At 35.9% G+C, this 17723-nt stretch overlaps 1 protein-coding gene across 1 annotated transcript; it reads left to right on the forward strand.

Annotated features, from left to right (window-relative positions):
- The first annotated feature begins 4563 nt into the window (after window positions 1-4563).
- Window positions 4564-17413, forward strand: LOC114530703 (proprotein convertase subtilisin/kexin type 6-like). Its single transcript, XM_028552310.1, has 15 exons — window positions 4564-5328; window positions 5954-6022; window positions 7005-7061; window positions 7695-7826; window positions 8873-8931; window positions 9916-10004; window positions 10592-10770; window positions 11219-11413; window positions 11745-11752; window positions 11822-11887; window positions 12821-12927; window positions 14182-14317; window positions 14990-15306; window positions 16950-17051; window positions 17388-17413. The coding sequence occupies exons 1-15, from the start codon at window positions 5221-5223 to the stop codon at window positions 17411-17413; spliced, it is 1650 nt and encodes a 549-aa protein (XP_028408111.1). The 5' UTR covers window positions 4564-5220.
- Window positions 17414-17723: the final 310 nt, after the last annotated feature.

Genomic DNA, 17723 nt, shown 5'->3' on the forward strand with positions numbered 1-17723 from the left:
GGTTTTAATGAGGAACAAGGCAATTTTTGTCATAAAACAACGATTTTAACAAAACTATCCAAGTATACGATTTTAACAAAACTATCCTTACTTCAATCTTCAACGTTTATTTTAATAACCAACTCAAAGGAATGAGTATTCTAATTTCCAACGATATCTATCGTAATAAATCCGCCATGTTTACAAATGGATTGAAATTAGTTATGTTCAGTACATATATTTGGCCAAAATAAAAAAAAGACAGAGACAGAAAGGACAAGCCACTTGACCATTAAAACAGCGTGGTTATCCATGTCAAAATATTTGACATCATAACCAAAGCATGGTTATATTGTTTCATACTTTGTATATGAGCACGTAACATGCTTGCAACTTTACATAGGACAAGCATTCGACCATTAAAACAGCGTGGTTATCAATGTCAAAATATTTGACATCATAACCAAAGCATGGTTATATTGTTTAATGTTTGTAGATGAGCACGAAACATGCTTGCAACTTTACATAGGACAAGCATTCGACCATTAAAGCAGCGTGGGTATCAATGTCAAAATATTTGACATCATAACCAAAGCATGGTTATATTGTTTAATGTTTGTATATGCGCGTCAAACATGCTGGAAACTTTACAAAGTATCTACTATTTCGCAATAATGCTTAAACTGAGATGCATTTGCGGCCATTTCAGAGGCCTATGTAAATTTCAAAATTTTCCCGGACTCTCCTAGCAGGTGGGCGGTTCCGAGCCCCAGCAATACGAAAAACGCTCCGCTGCCCCTGTATCCATGCGTCAGGAGTACATTGCTGTGCTTGCATAACACCTTGAGTTCCTTGCATCATCACGTCCGGGCAATTAAAGCTGAAATTGTGTTACTCTACGCTTTTTTTGACTGTCCGTCTCTAAAACATTGGAATGAGAATACATCGCACTTTGCGTGTCGATGAAGATGTAGCCATGATGGCCAACTATTACCTCATGCTGTCGAAAAAGATAGAGAAAATACTTTATCTTCGTTATATAGCAATAACTCAGTTGGGAGATTTATTGATACAAAGTCATGCATGTCCTATCATGGACGTCAAATTCTGTCATGTTGGTTGGAGTTCAATGGTGAAAGTTGTTTTGCGCATGCATGCAGATAATTTATTATTATCTTATTATTTGGTTAACATTATTCCAGTTTTGGTATAACTGTTGCCCCTTATATGCTGCAGTCAGATCGAGTATTATAAAGGCGTGGTGTACATTTCCGTATGTAAGTGATGATAGTCATTCCACACCATTTCCAATTTTGGTGATTTCTTTCAAACTGTAAACTGGCAAATCACCGCAAAATTTAGCCACCGTAGAATTTACGTATTTCTTCACCAGTTGTTTATCAATAGTCCATTCAGTGGAACTCACTAAATCACTTGAGTCTCTTCACCCCCCCCCCCCCTACCTATAACGAAGAAAAACGATCTTTAAACAGCTGAAAACGTTCACCGTTCGCTCTCGGCGGATGGAAACAAGGGCCGGTTGTATAAAACTCTTAACTACATTTTAAGTAGTTAAATCGTAGTTAATCGGAAAATGCATTATTCTTATTGGCCAATTCTGCCACTAATTATAGTCAAAGCTGGTTTGCATGACAGACAGGCGGAAGACTTGGTTCAAAATTAGACTTTAAAGCAGGACTCTTCCTCAGCCGGAATACTTTGACATCAATTAAGTCTGAATAAATTGCAGCAACTTGATAATAACCATGTTCGTACATCGGGTGTAGTGCAACATTGTTTATAGTCCCGAGGCCGGTTGTAGAAAACTCCTTTAACTACATTTTGCATACTTAAATCCTATTTAACTCAGAAATACACCACTCTGATCGGCCAATTCCGTTAAGATCCGGTCAAAAGTTGCATCATATTTTGCAATACAACAAAAAACGGTATCGCATGTATATTTGTGTACTTAGTATTGTAAATTTCAGGGATTGTCAAGTCGAGGTGAATGTGATTTGCCGAGCCCAGGGCAACGCTGATAAGTTTTTAAAGCGACCATGTTTAATACATATTGATACACAGGGTGGGTAAAAAAACTGACACGTTTGAAAGTCACGCGACCTTTTTGGTAGAATTTGACAATTCCCATGTGCACAATCAACATGACGTGGTTATTTAATGCGAAAGTGTTTAAACCAATTGAACTAATTCAACGTGGCGCGTGTGCTAGAAAACGATTTGATAAAACTGTTTACAGAACTTGGAATTTAACTCCCAAAGGGAACAAAATTTATGTTTTAGGTTAATTAATGGGTTCACTTATTTGATATACTTCGTATACCCATGAGATATTTTAGGCAACTTCTGTCACATTATATACAGCCGCTATGCAGCTAATCTGAATTTCACCCCCCCCCCCCCAAAGAGGGCATATACGTAAAGATCGCGGAAGTTCTCGGAAGTAGTTATCAGTCACAATTAGCATGCATGGACTCACTTTAATTGGTTAGTGGTCTTCCTGTTTGCCTGATATTGCTCTAGACTTTCCCGCCATGTTTCAGACGTCCGGTAATGGATTATACTGAACATCCTGTGGTTAATGATGGCCAGAAATAACAACTATGTTGTTAATATATATACATTCGCCAGTACAGGGAATATACCGGGCAAGAAAAGTCATGTTGAACTTTGTTTCAAAAAAATATAAAGCACTAATACAAATTTTGCAGTTCGTACATACGAGCCTTCGTTTTATGGATGCGAAATAGAATTGTTTTTCGTGAGGTGATGACATCTGCAGTTGTAATATCGCAACTTCTCGAATTACTAGTATTTACCTAATTGTCTGCAGGTTGCTCAATCTGCCAGCTTTTAAAATTCTTGTAGTATATCCCGCGTAACACAACTTGTTCTGCGTGTGTACGCGTGTATGACTTACACTCCTAAACTGATATCAATCTTTTAGAATTTTTGCACAAGTGAACATAACAAATCCTACATATTGATTGGTCGAATTTGACGTATTATCCTCAATATGCTGTTTTGTTATATAAGTGCTGTGTATTTTAAATGTGATTGGTTCATTCGTAGTCACATGACTTTAAATAAATGAATGCAATGTTTCCCGCCAAGGAAACAAGTGAAAAATTTTTGCCCGCATATTGTCATAACAAAGTTTTTTGAAATGAAATTGTCGTGTAACATGTATGTTTTTGTCCCTGTACAACAAAACACTTAATGTTCGCTACACCTCGGCCCTCGGGAAATAGTAAGTTTTGCTTTCCCTCGAGTCTCAATGTTTCCCTCGACTTCGTATCGGGAAACATTCAGACTCTTGGGAAAACAAAACTCACTATCCCCCTCGGGAGCATACATTAAGTGTATAATATTCACCTGCAGATGAATATAAGACCGAAATTGAAAAATGGCGGCTAGACGTTTTGTGAACGTTTCTTAAATAGAGATAAGCGAACTAATGCAGCTCTTGCGCAAAAATATTAAAACAATTATTCACCTTAGCATATATATAATATTCCCCGATAATGACCTCGAGTTCGGCGAATAATTGTTAAATATTAGACGCTCGAGATTATTATTATACAATTACTTAATGGTTTCCGTGTTTGGATGGCCTGATCCAAACACGGGCTTCAACCAATCAGAACACGCGTTATATACATGTTATTTTATAATAAAGGAATACCAAATGATTTTCCGTGCAGGATTGCGTGATCCATGCACGCGGGATGTTGCGAGACTTTCGGAAAGCGTGAAAATACACGAGCCGTAGGCGAGTGTATTTTCACGCTTTCCGAAAGTCGAGCAACATCCCAAGTGCATGGATCACGCAATCCTGCACGGAAAATCATTTGGTAATTGTTTTATAAAATAACTGTAGTGAAACAACGGTTAACTTTATTAAAATCAAATTTCGCGTGCAGGATTGTCTAAAACGCGTGCAGGATTGTCTGATCCTGCACGGCTATTGACCAATCACATTGCGTGTTTCACTATAGTTATTATATAATATGTTTTCCAGCGTTGTTTAATGTTAATATTTATTATTTACAAACATATAGTGTGCGATAAATTGAATTTAGAAATTGTTTTTAAAAATGTGTGGCTCTACGAAGAAATTTAATGTAGGCATAGTAATCATATTACAAACTAAAATGATACTGATATTGCAGGCATTACCACAGAGACTTGATTGAACGGAAACATCTGGTAAAAACATTCAGTCGTTGTTACACGAGGCTATACTATTATTCGTTACGCGTAGACGAGAACTCCAGGAGGTGGCTTTTGTGCCTTTATCAATTTTTTAAGATCTGATTAATCTATCTTTCAAGTACATTCCTCCGGGTAACTAGCTTTATGCGGCTTCTCATGTATAATATTTTTGCAAAGGACTTAAGGGGAAATAGGAACACTCGCAATATTTCGGAATTTCATTTGGAAAAACCTGCCGCATAGTTGACTTTTTTGACCTGATTAATCATCTTTCACTGGACCCCAGCTGGTACTATATATATAGACTGGCTTCATCCAACACAATTCACATGTCGTATTTTGTATTAATTTGTTGTTATTAAGGAATCACGACATGTGAATTACGACGAATTATGACAGTGTTACATGAAAACCAGCCTTATGAGTGAACTATGAAGTTCAACTAATAACCATAGACTGCTGAAATGGATGCGTGACACCAACCGACAAGCCAACGGGATTTAAGACGTCCGTTCATGCAAGTTAGTTCATTTATTTCGACACAGTGCTAAATCGGGAAGCCGCAGCTCAGTGGGACATCAGACTGGCGGTACTTTTCTTGCCAGACACTGCTGAAACGGACATTCATGCCTTACTTACATGATTACATCGGGAAGCCAGTTGCCCAATGCGATATCAGACTAACGTACTTAGCGTCAATTCAACTTAGGTCATTGTACACTGAAAACTACTGAAACGGACATATTACATCGGGAAGCCAGCGGCCCTGTGCGACATCAGACTGGCGTCAGCTCAACTTAGGTCATTGTTTGCCGAAAACTGCTGAAACGGAAATATTACATCGGGAAGCTAGCGCGACATAAGAATGTTATCAACACAAGTTTGGTCATTCTTTGCTACACACTGCTCACTGCTGAAACTCATAGATTATATCGGGAAGAGAGCTGGTGCATTATAAGACATTTCTTTGCGATCTACAATATCATTTTACTTTCTGTGTCTGGTATGGAAGCTTTTACTAACGTTGGTTATCTCGCCTTATGGATGATACTACTTTTAAGCATATCAAGGGAGAATGAAGGATCGCAGTATAATAGAAATCGCCGCTCAGAGGTTGGCTATGCTTCTTATAGTGGTTTGTAGGACGAGCCAAAGTACTAAAGTACCGATTTCCATTTCTGTCATAGTCTAGATTTGTGCAAAATTATATCATCTTTCATTTCTTATAATTTCGCCATAAAATACCGAGAATCGCGCATCTATTATATCAGTTAAATATAAATTTCGGGGTGACTATATTGATTTTCCTGCATTCTGACTTGTCAAGATTCACTGTCTCTGAAATGATATATAGTCACTGGTCGGTGACCTTTTTTTCAAATAAGAAATTTGAGTAATTATACATTTTTATGAAAGGCGAAAGGTGAAGTTAGGCGTGATAGAACGGAAAAGCAAAAGAGTGGTTAGGCGTGGTAGAACGGTAGTTGTTTTTTGTTCAACTCTGTGATTTCTATCTCATACATCTTCTTAGTGGTAGCAGATTTTTATGTTGGTCAAGGTACTGGTTCTCGTGGAAAAACAGAACCTTTGTGTTGTTTTTTTCTCCTATTTTTGAGAAATATATGTGCATGACATGTATAAATTTTTGTCCTTTGCAGTCACTTAAATCCGTTTTTGTTCCAATGTTTGCTCAGTCATGTTTCATTTCCGTATTTATAACCTTCATTTAATGTTGCAGAATGAAGCAAGGGGGTACACGATTGAAAAAAAAAATGGAAAATATTTCGTTGTATTCACCAATCGGCAAGTAAGTAATTTATGTTTTAAACCATTAGCAGCCCAAAATTCGAGTTTTTTTCGACGCCTGCTCTGGCGTTAACTCTGCATCCTGCACGTCCCTGTCTTGAATATAATGCTTCAGAACATAAACCATACAGTTTATACTCATTGATTCAGAAGCCATGCAAACTTAAATGTTGTTCGACATTCAGAACCACATCGTACTTTAAAAAGTATAGAAGTTCAGCGATATTATTAAAATAGAAGCAGAATCTACATATATTAAACATATTCTTACCCTAATTTAATCGAACAGCATCAAAAGAACGGTTTATTTGAGGAATTTCCGTATCGTGCCAAAGATTTAGAGTAGTGCACCACAACTCTTGCGAGACAAACCTATATAAATACAATCACATACGCTCTTCAATGAGTGTCGCATCCAGTCAAGTCCTGGGTACAAATGTGCATTTAAGTTTTCAAATTGTAGCATATTTCGCGCCAAAACAGCTGACGGAACTGTCACGCGATGATCAGTGTAATCTCGCACAACCCTGGTGGTTTAATATGTCACTAGCATGCCGTAACCCTTCGCTATTTCAAATCAAGCAAGAAACTCTTTGAGCAAGCTAGATACTAGTTAATATATACTCTGCAAAACCAGATTGCAATTTGTTTCATTTTTTATTAACATATCTTCATGAAGCTTTCGTGAACTTGCGTTTTCATATTGGTTCATTTGTATACCACGTGTACAACGTTGCGTCGGTCATGTAATCTAGCTAGCTCGATTAGAAAATTTCGGTTACCAACATTTCAGATAACCGGAAAGTTTTTTCTTTTTTGTTTGTTGAAGTTGTACATTTAAAGTATGACGCTTCCCCAATGTTTAGGGGAGCAATTTTAAATTAGGCAATGTATTATGCATGTACGTGTTTCTGTGTGTGTTAGAAACACTGCAGAGACTATAAATGGGAAATATTTACAATTTGTTTCAAATCTTTTTCTAGACAAATCGGGCGAGCTTCGATGACCCAAATTGGAAAAATCAGCAATATCTAGATCTGGTAATATATACTTTTTCGCTCTTTCTAATCACTCTCCTCTAATATGAGTGGAGCTTTAAATTTGTCAACAATTGTACTTTGCTAGAGTATTTGGCTTCCGGTTTGGATTATGCCAGAGCCTTTGCTTTCTCGTCAGAGGAAGCGCGGGCTCGGGGAACGATATTAGCATATTTCGCGCCAAAACACGCTTGCGATGACGGAAAATAATAACAAAAAACATCAAGAATAAAACCTAGATTATTTTTTAAACTCCGTCGCTTACGCCGGAGTAATTACGTTTCATAGCTTTCTAATGCTTGCGGAACTGTATTTGTCACGCTAATTCTTTGAGGTAACTTGACCCTAGCTTATCACCCTGTAAAAACAGATTGTTAAAATAACTAATTTGGAATTAGTTGCCTTACATTCATTTTTTTATCAACATATCTTTATGACGTTTTCGTGAACTCGCGTTTCCATTGGTTCATTAGTACCACGAGTACAACGCTGCGTCTTGGTTATTTACTGAATAGATTAATCTAGAATAGAAAATTTCTGATATACCAACCTTTCAGTTACTCGTTATCATTTAGGTTGTCCATGTCAATATTATATACAAAGTATATAAATATCAATCACGTGACCATTTTTCAGGGTAGCAGCCGAATCCGTGCAGCCCACCGAATTGATGATGTTTGGAAAAAGGGATATACTGGAAAAAATATAACCGTGGCGATTGTTGACGATGGAATTAAGTACACGCACAAGGAATTCGAAGGTCGCTATGTAAGAGTTTTATATTTAAAATTAGAGTTTTATTCGTCAAAACTGCCACGATAACTCGTTATTCCGAAAATAAACATACTCTAAAAATTACTTTACTAATTTCATAATCTCAAAAGCAATTTGAGACTCTTCAGCCTACATGGCGCATTTTGAAAACTTTTCTACGCACTGCATGACGTATGTTTTATCAATTAATTACTACAGAATCCATAGCTCCATGTATAAATCATTATATTTATACGAATCACTTATTCCTGCAAAAGAAATGGGTGACTGGAAATTTAAATCTAATTTTTTGGCGATTTAAAGCTTCTTAATTACAGATTTGACTATATAATCAGTTTGAATACATTGTAAACGTAACAACGTTTGAGTTGGAATTCCTAAAAGGAAAAGGTTTTAGTCATTTAGACATTATATAGTTTGCCAAAAAAAGTTAATACATGCAGGCTCAGAATGTTGCAGGGGTGGATCCAGCACTAGTGCACTAATTTGCATTACAAAACAAAATGGCTATTTTGAGCAGTTTTCTTGTGTCATGCAAATTAGTGCACTAGTGCTGGATCCACCCCTGGAATGTTGACACCTGTCTTGCTGGTTCCGTTGGAAATAGTGTTTAGCTCTGCTTGTCGTAACAATAAAGAGAACTAATCATCAAGTAACCCAAGTTTAATGTGGAGTTAAACATATTGACAGCGCCGTAGCTAGAAGCTCAATTTTGCATATTCATATATTCGTCTTATGCCCGAATGATTTCTTTTGTTCCTACGCGGTATATAAACATTAATAAATAAATTTTCGCTTGGTTACTCGAGTTTCACGCCTTTAAAAAGCGATCATCAGACTCTATATATATATATATATATATATATATATATATATATATATATATATTATTATATATATATATATATAATATTATATATATATATATATATATATATATATATATATATATATATATATATATCAATCAGGCGGTCTATAGCTACGGCCGTGCATATTGAATTAAAACTAAATTGGTTTTTTATTAATTTTATTCCCAGCTCCCACAATTAAGCTACGATTATGTTGACCAGGATTCAGACCCTACGCCATCCGACGGGTAAGTAATTGATGACATCCAAATTATTTACAGAATATTTCTCTTGAATTTTGGACGCCTGTCAAGCAATGTCCATGTACGATGCTTATCTGTGTTCCTTTATGTGTTACATTGACACATAAATTCTGTCTGCATGTCCGTATTTATGAGACTGTTGATCTTCGTTTTCTGTGCAACTGCTCGCATTCGTCAATTTTTTAATTCTTATGCTATAAGAATGAAATATTATGCTAATTTAAAATTTACTTGCTTTTGGAAAATCAAAAACTTGAAAAATGGCGCCGCGTTGCCAAATCGCGTTAGGTCTGTGTGGGTCTTAAAGGATTACAGTGCATGCGCATTGGTTTCAGGCAAGCCAATCAGAATGTCTAAATTCTTACTTCTTCATGAAAAATGGTAAACAACGAACAACAACAGACAAAACTTTTGTATTCTGATTGGGTTACTGCATGTAAACTAACTTGCTGATTGGTCTAATTCCCCCTTTTATTGTAGTCTACTTGTTTCAAAATTGGTTAAATTTTGCATGTTTCGTATATCTCCGAACATAAACTCTCTCTCAAATTCATTTAGAAGCATAGCGCTAGCGAACTAAAAGCCGGTATCAAATGTTCTGAAAGATCTTGATATTTTTGGAAAAATACGGATCGAAAATTTAAACAAAGCGTTTGTTTACGTTTCGGACTGTACGCCACCTTTAAACGATTATAGTGGTCACCCCAGTCTATTTTGGTCTTCTTGATAAGGTTTTTTGTAATAACTTGATGGAGCAATATTAAGCGATACAAATATATTTGAGAATGTTTTGAGTCCCCAATATTGAATTGAACGCGTTTTTTTCAAAGATGTCTTGATCCTATTGATCTAAAACTAATTCTAAAGGACTCAATGACGTGAATAATAAGCAATGTCATATGCGTGGTTCGAATTTTGAACCATATATGGTTATGATATGTAATTATGTCATTAACTTTTTTGCATAAGTCATGGTACAAATTGTGCTGGTGTTATTGCTGGTGCTGCAAACAATAAACTATGCGGTGTTGGTGTGGCATACGAAGCCAATATTGCAGGTATTAATTTGTTTTTACTAATTAAACCTTTGTTATTGATCTTTTGAATTTGTTAAAAAGACCTGCAGGCTGTCCTACACTGTAAAAATAATGCCAATTTAAATTGGTTACCTCTGATTCGTTTTTTGGACCAAGTTTTTATTGGTCTGTAAATGACTAAAAACGTGGTTTAAACAAAACAACTATTTTTTTGTTCTAGAAAATAGAATTAATCAAAAAGAGATGAATCTGGGAGAACCAATTTCGAATTAGTTGTTTTAAACAATCTATAGAATAAATTTGAAAGCAGGCCCTTCTTGGTTCTAATTACCTTTGTAATTACACTATACCATATAATGCTGTGCGCTATGCAGAATTACAAGAATATAATTATAACATTTTTTTATCCGACAGCTCGTGAGATTGCCACGTAGGAACTATACATTACCAAACGTTTCACTAATCGGTGTAAATAATTGCAAAGTCAAAGAAAAATATGAATAAAACGAAAATTATCAGATAAATGACAGCCATGTTATAACTAATTTCTTGGAAGTATAATGGGAAAAAGCATATGGATCTAATCTCAATACTTCGACCTATTTCAGGTATTCGATTAATAGACAGAGGTTTGCCTAATGACACTGACGTAGCAAAGGCATTCTACCCATTTGATGGCCATAAAATTGATATATTCTCCAACAGCTGGGGTCCACCCGATAATGGTTATGTTATAGCCGGTCCTGGACCACTGTCTCTGGAGGCATTGAGAAAGGGTGCAAATGAGGTGGGTAGAAGGTTTAAAGAGGAAAAATGTAGTGCATGCATAATAATACAAATGCGAATAAGGTGCTTATATTATACTAGAAATACATGCATTCATGCAGAATACCTTCGCACATTCAATCCTGACATGGCATTATTAACATTGTTAAATGAGTCGATAGGTATAGTTTTCAATTACCATCATTCGGTAAAAAGCTTTTGTGCATGTCCATCAAAATTGGGACGAATTTAGATTCGGCATTGCTCCCCACAATTCGCGGGGGTAGTTCAAATCTCCACGTGGAAAGAACCCTATCTCGTAGAGCAGTTACACCGCGGTTTAAGGATAATTGTGTATATTATTATACATGCATACTATAAATTTTCAGGATTTGTATATTGATAGCTATATAGTATCATGATTACCTATACATCATTTGCTTATTATTGTCTATATTTCATCGCCCAAGGGACGAGGAGGTCGTGGTTCAATTTATGTTTTTTCTGCTGGTAATGGTGGATTTTTTGGAGATAGTTGCGCTTTTAATGGTTTTGTTAATAGCATATACACCATCCCTGTTGGCGCGGTGAATCAAAATGGGAGACCTTTATACAGTTCTGAGGCATGCAGTGCTGTTATGACTTCTGCTTATGCTGTTAATTTGGTAAGTTGAAATTTAAAATAATTTTAGGGCTTTTTTCATAAAATAATTATCTACTGAAAACTTTCTTCTCAAAACATGGCCCGAAATGCAGGCCAATATGGCTGCCAACCATGCGCGACTTAGTGGTAATTTAGGAATCCAATATGAATCGCCAATATTTTCTTTTAGCTGTTGCTATGACACAATGCGAAACTTAAATATTCAACGATATTTTACAAGTGTGGCGTCGCCAGCGTATATAAGCCGGGAGTCATTTTTTTATGACAAACTATTAATTTTTACAATTGTATTGCGTTCAACAACTTGCGAAATGTTCCCTAACGTACTCCAGGGGAGAGGGTGAATAATCGTCATTTATTGAATTTAGCAAACGGCTTCAAGTTACAACGATTAATCTTGTGACTCAAGATTTGGTGCAACATCAGGCGCCACTGCTTTGGTATCAGGAGTTATTGCTCTAGCATTGGAGGCAAAGTAAGATATACTGCATGTATAACAATATTGGAAATGATGGGCAGGTGGTCGTCAAACAAAGAATGAATTGGTGTGAATTATGTCTGGGGGTTGTTGTTGAGAACAATGCACACATGATATTTCCTAGTGACGCTTTCGGCGTGAAATTTCATTTTATGATTGCAATGCGAGTCGATACTAATTCTGATCTTTTTCTCATTATACGTGCTTTGTGCTTAGCTATTTAACTCTGACTGGGTAGAATTCAAGCAACTGTAGCTTGTCTAGCGTACAGGTTAAAGAAACTTGGATATTGATTTGAAACGGTCTTATTAAAAAGAGGGTTAAACCAAATGGTCTTACGGTGCCAGGTTCTTCGTATTCGATCAGTTAATATGTCCTTTCTCTACCACTTCAGGATTAAATCATTCAAATTAATATGACCCTGTATAAAAGTCTTTTAAAATTCTGTCTCGTTTTTGAAACACCCCGTATAGCTTGCTCTTAAATTATGGGTACAAATAACGGTCGCAATCTCATGCGTTGGCAAAATATGAGGTAAATGCATAAACACTTCAAGCGAAATACAGCTAATACTTCTAAGTAACAAAGTAGTCCAGAAAGGACATATAAACTGATCGAATACGAATATGATTTCCTGTAGAAAGAATGAAAATTGAGAATTTAAAATCTATGAATACAATTTCGCTCTGTACAATATGTACAATATTGATAATTGTTTATGCATGGATCAGAAAGAATTACTTCAGCTTAAAATCGCAATCGCATTGGTTGATTTTTATTAAAAATAATTGAAATCCATAACTAATTAATATAGCGTTGTTATTAAGGTGTTTTGAATTTAAAATTTATCTGTGTAGTTTATTCTCACTACCCCTATAGATCCGCTATGTTGTGAGCCCCTGATCAAGCGAGTTATTTGTATCTTTTTAGAAAAACCTTAACATGGCGTCAAGTACAGCACTTAATAGTAAGATCCAGTAGTAGTGACGTAATCGATAGAAGTGTAAAATGGACCGTAAACAAAGCAGGATTTCGAGGTACTTTTCAGGATTTTTAATGACCATTTACCTGATCAATAATAGTGCTATATACAGTGAAAATTTTCATTGCTTCAGACTTTTGGCTCCATTCTTAATTAGTGGGACACTTTTTCCCCGCATGCATGTATGTAACTTCATTCGTTAAATTTAATACTGCTTGTGCATAATACGGTACCTTCATTGCATGTGTTTATCCCCGAGCCGGTGCGGAGCACCGTGCGAGGGTACTAATTCCGCCCGGAGATTAGGAATTACACCCGGGACCCGGGAGAACATAGCGGGATCCAAAGTTGCCCAAATGTCATGGACGTTCAATGGTCATGGTAGTTGTGCGCATGCGCGAAATTTAAACGAAGAAAGAACGGTCGTCTACAACTTGCTGATTAACTAAGACAAAAAGAGAGCATGCATGAGAGCGTCAGCATTTTAACCGTCATTTTGCAAACTATTTTTTAAAAATATAAAATGAAATCATCGAGCCAAATATTAAAACAATAATAAAAGATTTAAGATCATCACAGCACAGAAACAGTTGGTGAAATAGGAATGACTCGTAGTTTATAATCTTTGAAGTGGTATGTGTCTATATTTTGCTTATTCAGTGTTTGCTGTAAGAATGCATTGTTATTTTCACAAGGACGAGCTTGGTATGTCGTTTTACAAGCAGCTAACCGACCGTTTAAGGCTTTACATCATCGCTTAAACTTTAAAAAGAGTTCTCAAAAATGTACTTCAGAGTTTTGATAAAACAAATATCACTTTGCAGCTTATATAGTCGCTAAAATCATTGAATGAAATAAATAATCGAAAAACAACATTCGACGTTTAGTGCTTGTATGGTTATTATAATTATTTGTGCTGTTTTGATGTTTTAATGTTTTGAAGATTTAACTGCAACATAATGCAGCAGGCAAACAGGTGGTTTCTGTTCACCTGTACGACTATCTTTGTTTCCGAAAAATTTGCATGAGTTATTTCATAATATTAGCGTAGAAAGTTGGGTCTGGGTAGCGCACGAAATATTTTGCTTCGTTTAAAATGGCGAGGGGTTGCTGCATGCATGTATTTCTAGTTATAATTCTGTACGCGTGTTGACTAAAATCGATCAGAAATATATTGCACCAGAAATAAAGCAGCTATTGTTAGGAAATCGCGTCTAACAAACTTGCAAATATTTTGTACGGGTTTTCGCTTTGCATCAGATAACCGCCTAAAATATAATAAGTAGTAACTTAAGCTTGATCTTTTCAGTGAGTAACAAAGTTGGATTTGGATTTCTTGATGCTTCGCGGATGGTAGAAAATGCCGAAAAACTGACTACATTACCACGACAGATTAAATGTAAAATTGAGCTCAAAATTAACCAAAAAATTGTATTGCTGAGAGGGTAAGAATATTGCGTAAAAAGGTTGGGTTTCTGTCGGTAGGGAAATGGTTCGCTTGCAAAAAATTGTATTTGGATTATTACATGTTATTACAAATTTGATTAAGAGGATTAAATCGAGTTGAACTAATTCTTTTACGTACAGAACCAATCTCGTCCCACAAGAACGCGATCCTCTAGCGAGGAAACGAAGGCTCTAGGATAATCAAAATCGCGGAATGATTCTTATTGGTCGCGGTATGGAATGCTGCAGCATAATACAGAAAATTGCGGGTGACGCTTTCCGGGGGCATTTATATTGTGATTTATAATATTTAACAAAACAAAGCCGATTGATAATCTTCAATGTTTGCAAGTTTGTTTTGAAAAGTTTCAAATGTTAAATCGGATTATCCCAGAGCTAGACTTCGTTTCCTTGCTAGAGGTTCGCGGGCTCGAGGACGAGATTGGCAGAAAACATGCATGCAATCCACTCTATGCATAATTACACGTTCTTTCTTGGCTTTTGTTAAAATAAGTTGATTATCGTTTTTAGACGCTAAGGAATGTTGTGTAAAAGTCTGAAATCGGCTAAAATTCAAGAACTATAGCTATAGTTAAATTTTCTCAATGAAAAAACTCTATGGACATATGCGTAAAAGGGGAGTAAATAATAATTTGTCTCTTATTTTTAAGGAAAAAAAATTCATTTGCTATTGAAGTTGGTAGAGATCAATGCCGCGGTGGAGTGATTAATCATTTGGAACATGTCGAGGCAAGATTTAGTTTTAGGTATTTCAGGCGTGGTGTGATTGGCGCTTACATTATTTCACCAGGGGGAACCGAGTCCCAAGTAATATTTCCTCGTTCGCTTGACGCCTACGTTGGTGAAAGGAAATACAAAAATTTAAGCACAGTTAGTGTGCACTTCTGGGGTGAATCGTCAGAAGGAACATGGACTGTAACTCTTAGGAATGATCTTCCATCCTTCCCAGAATCAAACCAATATGAAGGTATATTTCATAAACTAGAAATACTTGCATGCAGCAACCCCTCGCCATTTCAAACGATGCAAAATAATTCCGAGCTAGCCAGATCTAACCTTCAATATTATGAAATGTCCTAAATTTAGAGCCGATTGCTGATGTTTCAAATATTTCGGAAACAAACACAGTCGTAAAGGTGAAGTAAAATCACTCGTTTTCCTGCTGCTTTCCGTTGCATTAAGTTATAGACTTTCACAGTTTAAGTGAGAGTTAATACTTCATAATAGCTAAACCTTCAAAACATCAAAACAGCCCAAATAATATAAATAACCAAGCAGTGAACGTCGAATGTTGTTTTTCGATTGTTAAATTCATGCAGTGATTGCAGTCGAACCTTTAAAGTGATATTTGTTATATTAAAAATCCGAATTACACTTTTAAGGACTCTTTTGGAAGTTAAAACGATGATGTAAAGCCTTAAATAGTCGGTCACGTCTTCGCAAAACCGAGCAAAACGACATACTGTACCAAGGTCATAAAATGTATTCGTACAGCAAACACGAAATAAACCTCGAAATAAACAAAATAGACTCCTACAATTTCAAGGATTATAATCGAGTTGTTCCTTTTCACCGCTAATTCCTCCAGTTCTGATAATATTTTAAACTCTTCCCAGTGTTTTATCTGTTTTTTGATTCCACATTTCATATTTTGTTTTCGAAACATTTTTTTAAAAAATAGTTTGCAAAATGACAGTTAAATTGCTGACGTTTTTCACTGAAACACAAACGTTTAGTCTTAGCCAATCAGGAAGTTGCTGATTACCAGTCTACACTCGTTCGCATTTCGCGCATGCGCACAAGTACCATGACCATTGAACGTCCATGACATTTGGGCAACTTTGGATTCCGCTATGTTCTCCCGGGTCCCGGGTGTAATTCCTAATCTCCGGGCGGAATTAGTACCCTCGCACGGTGCTCCGCACCGGCTCGGGGATAATGCTAATTCGCATGAAAATCGAAAATAGCACTATTCCATGTATGTTTCATGAGGTTTTCGTATAGTGGACACCGCAGGTCCGCAACGCTCTGTCGACGCTTTTGCAGTAATTGATATTTACAAAACGATAGATCGTCGATCGTACATTCTTTTACTCTACTTTTTTGGTGTAATCGGCATGTCTCCTGGCAGAAACTTCATGTTATTAATAACACGAAATTCAGAAACTGGTGCGAGTAAATATACAAGAAAAAACGATACTTCGAAGAATAATAGCTTGTAAACTTAACATACGAGCTATTGGCAACAAGAGAAGAATTTTACGGTGGTGTTTTGGTCTCAGTTGTTATTCAGGTCTCGTTGTCAATAATTCATAGCTTGAATTTACAAGAAGTTATTCCTTGCAGTATGTTTTATAAATTGTCTGCTTGTAATGCTTTTTATAAAATGTGGTAAGACATTTTTATGCAAAATTTGCCAACTTCACAACTTGCTATATTTTCCACATTTTTAAAAATTTTGCGAGGAAACGTTCGAATGTACTAATCATGTTACTTGAAATAGGTTAATTTAGAGCTAAAACATAGGTCTGTTGCACAATAGTTAACTTTCCTTCATGAGACGCACATCATGAGGCGATTGGTGTTCGTTACTATAATTTTATTTTTTAGCCAGACTGTTTGGTTTTAATCTAACTCTATATGGCACTGCACAAAAGCCGCCGTTTCCTGAAATACCGAAGAAGAATTTGCAAGAGGGGGATAAACCTAGAGGTAAAGTTAGTTTCAGTTGTATATATATATATTTTTCAGTTATATATATTTTGTACAATACACAATTTTTTGAGCTGACCTGACCTAAACTTACTTATGTTATGAAATGACTCAAATCGGTCTATTTATATTTCATCGAGCTAATGTTTCCATCATTTGGTACAAATAATCCTAGAGCTAGTGTGAACATTGGCTGTTCGATTTTTGCTGCATTATGCCATGGCAGTAATTGAGTAATGGTTTAAAATGGTTTAATTGAAGCTTCAAACGATTGAAACAGTACAAAATCTTCACACAAATTAAAAACCTGAAATTTTATTTTATTATGTGATGCAGTCGACGGCAAGTTTTATAGTGTGTAGTGACATTTGTCATATCAAAATTCAAATTACACTTTCAAAAACACTTTTTGAAGATTGAAGTTAAAGCGAAGCCGCAAAAGTGTTATAGCATTTCACAGTTGGTTTATGCCATTGCAAAACGGCATACAAAGCTGAAAATTATAAAACTGTAGTTACTGCGAAGCAAATATGAAATATACAAAGTAAACACGTACACTTTTAAAACACTTATAAGCTTGCAGATTATGAATTATTTCTCTTACCATGTTCTTCCTAGTTATCTGTCATTCTTTATCTTGTTACTTCTCGTTATATTTTTCACAAATTTTAT

The sequence above is a fragment of the Dendronephthya gigantea genome, unplaced genomic scaffold (assembly GCF_004324835.1).
Source record: "Dendronephthya gigantea isolate DGI-Jeju-01 unplaced genomic scaffold, DenGig_1.0 000065F, whole genome shotgun sequence".
Taxonomy (NCBI): Eukaryota; Metazoa; Cnidaria; class Anthozoa; order Malacalcyonacea; family Nephtheidae; genus Dendronephthya; species Dendronephthya gigantea.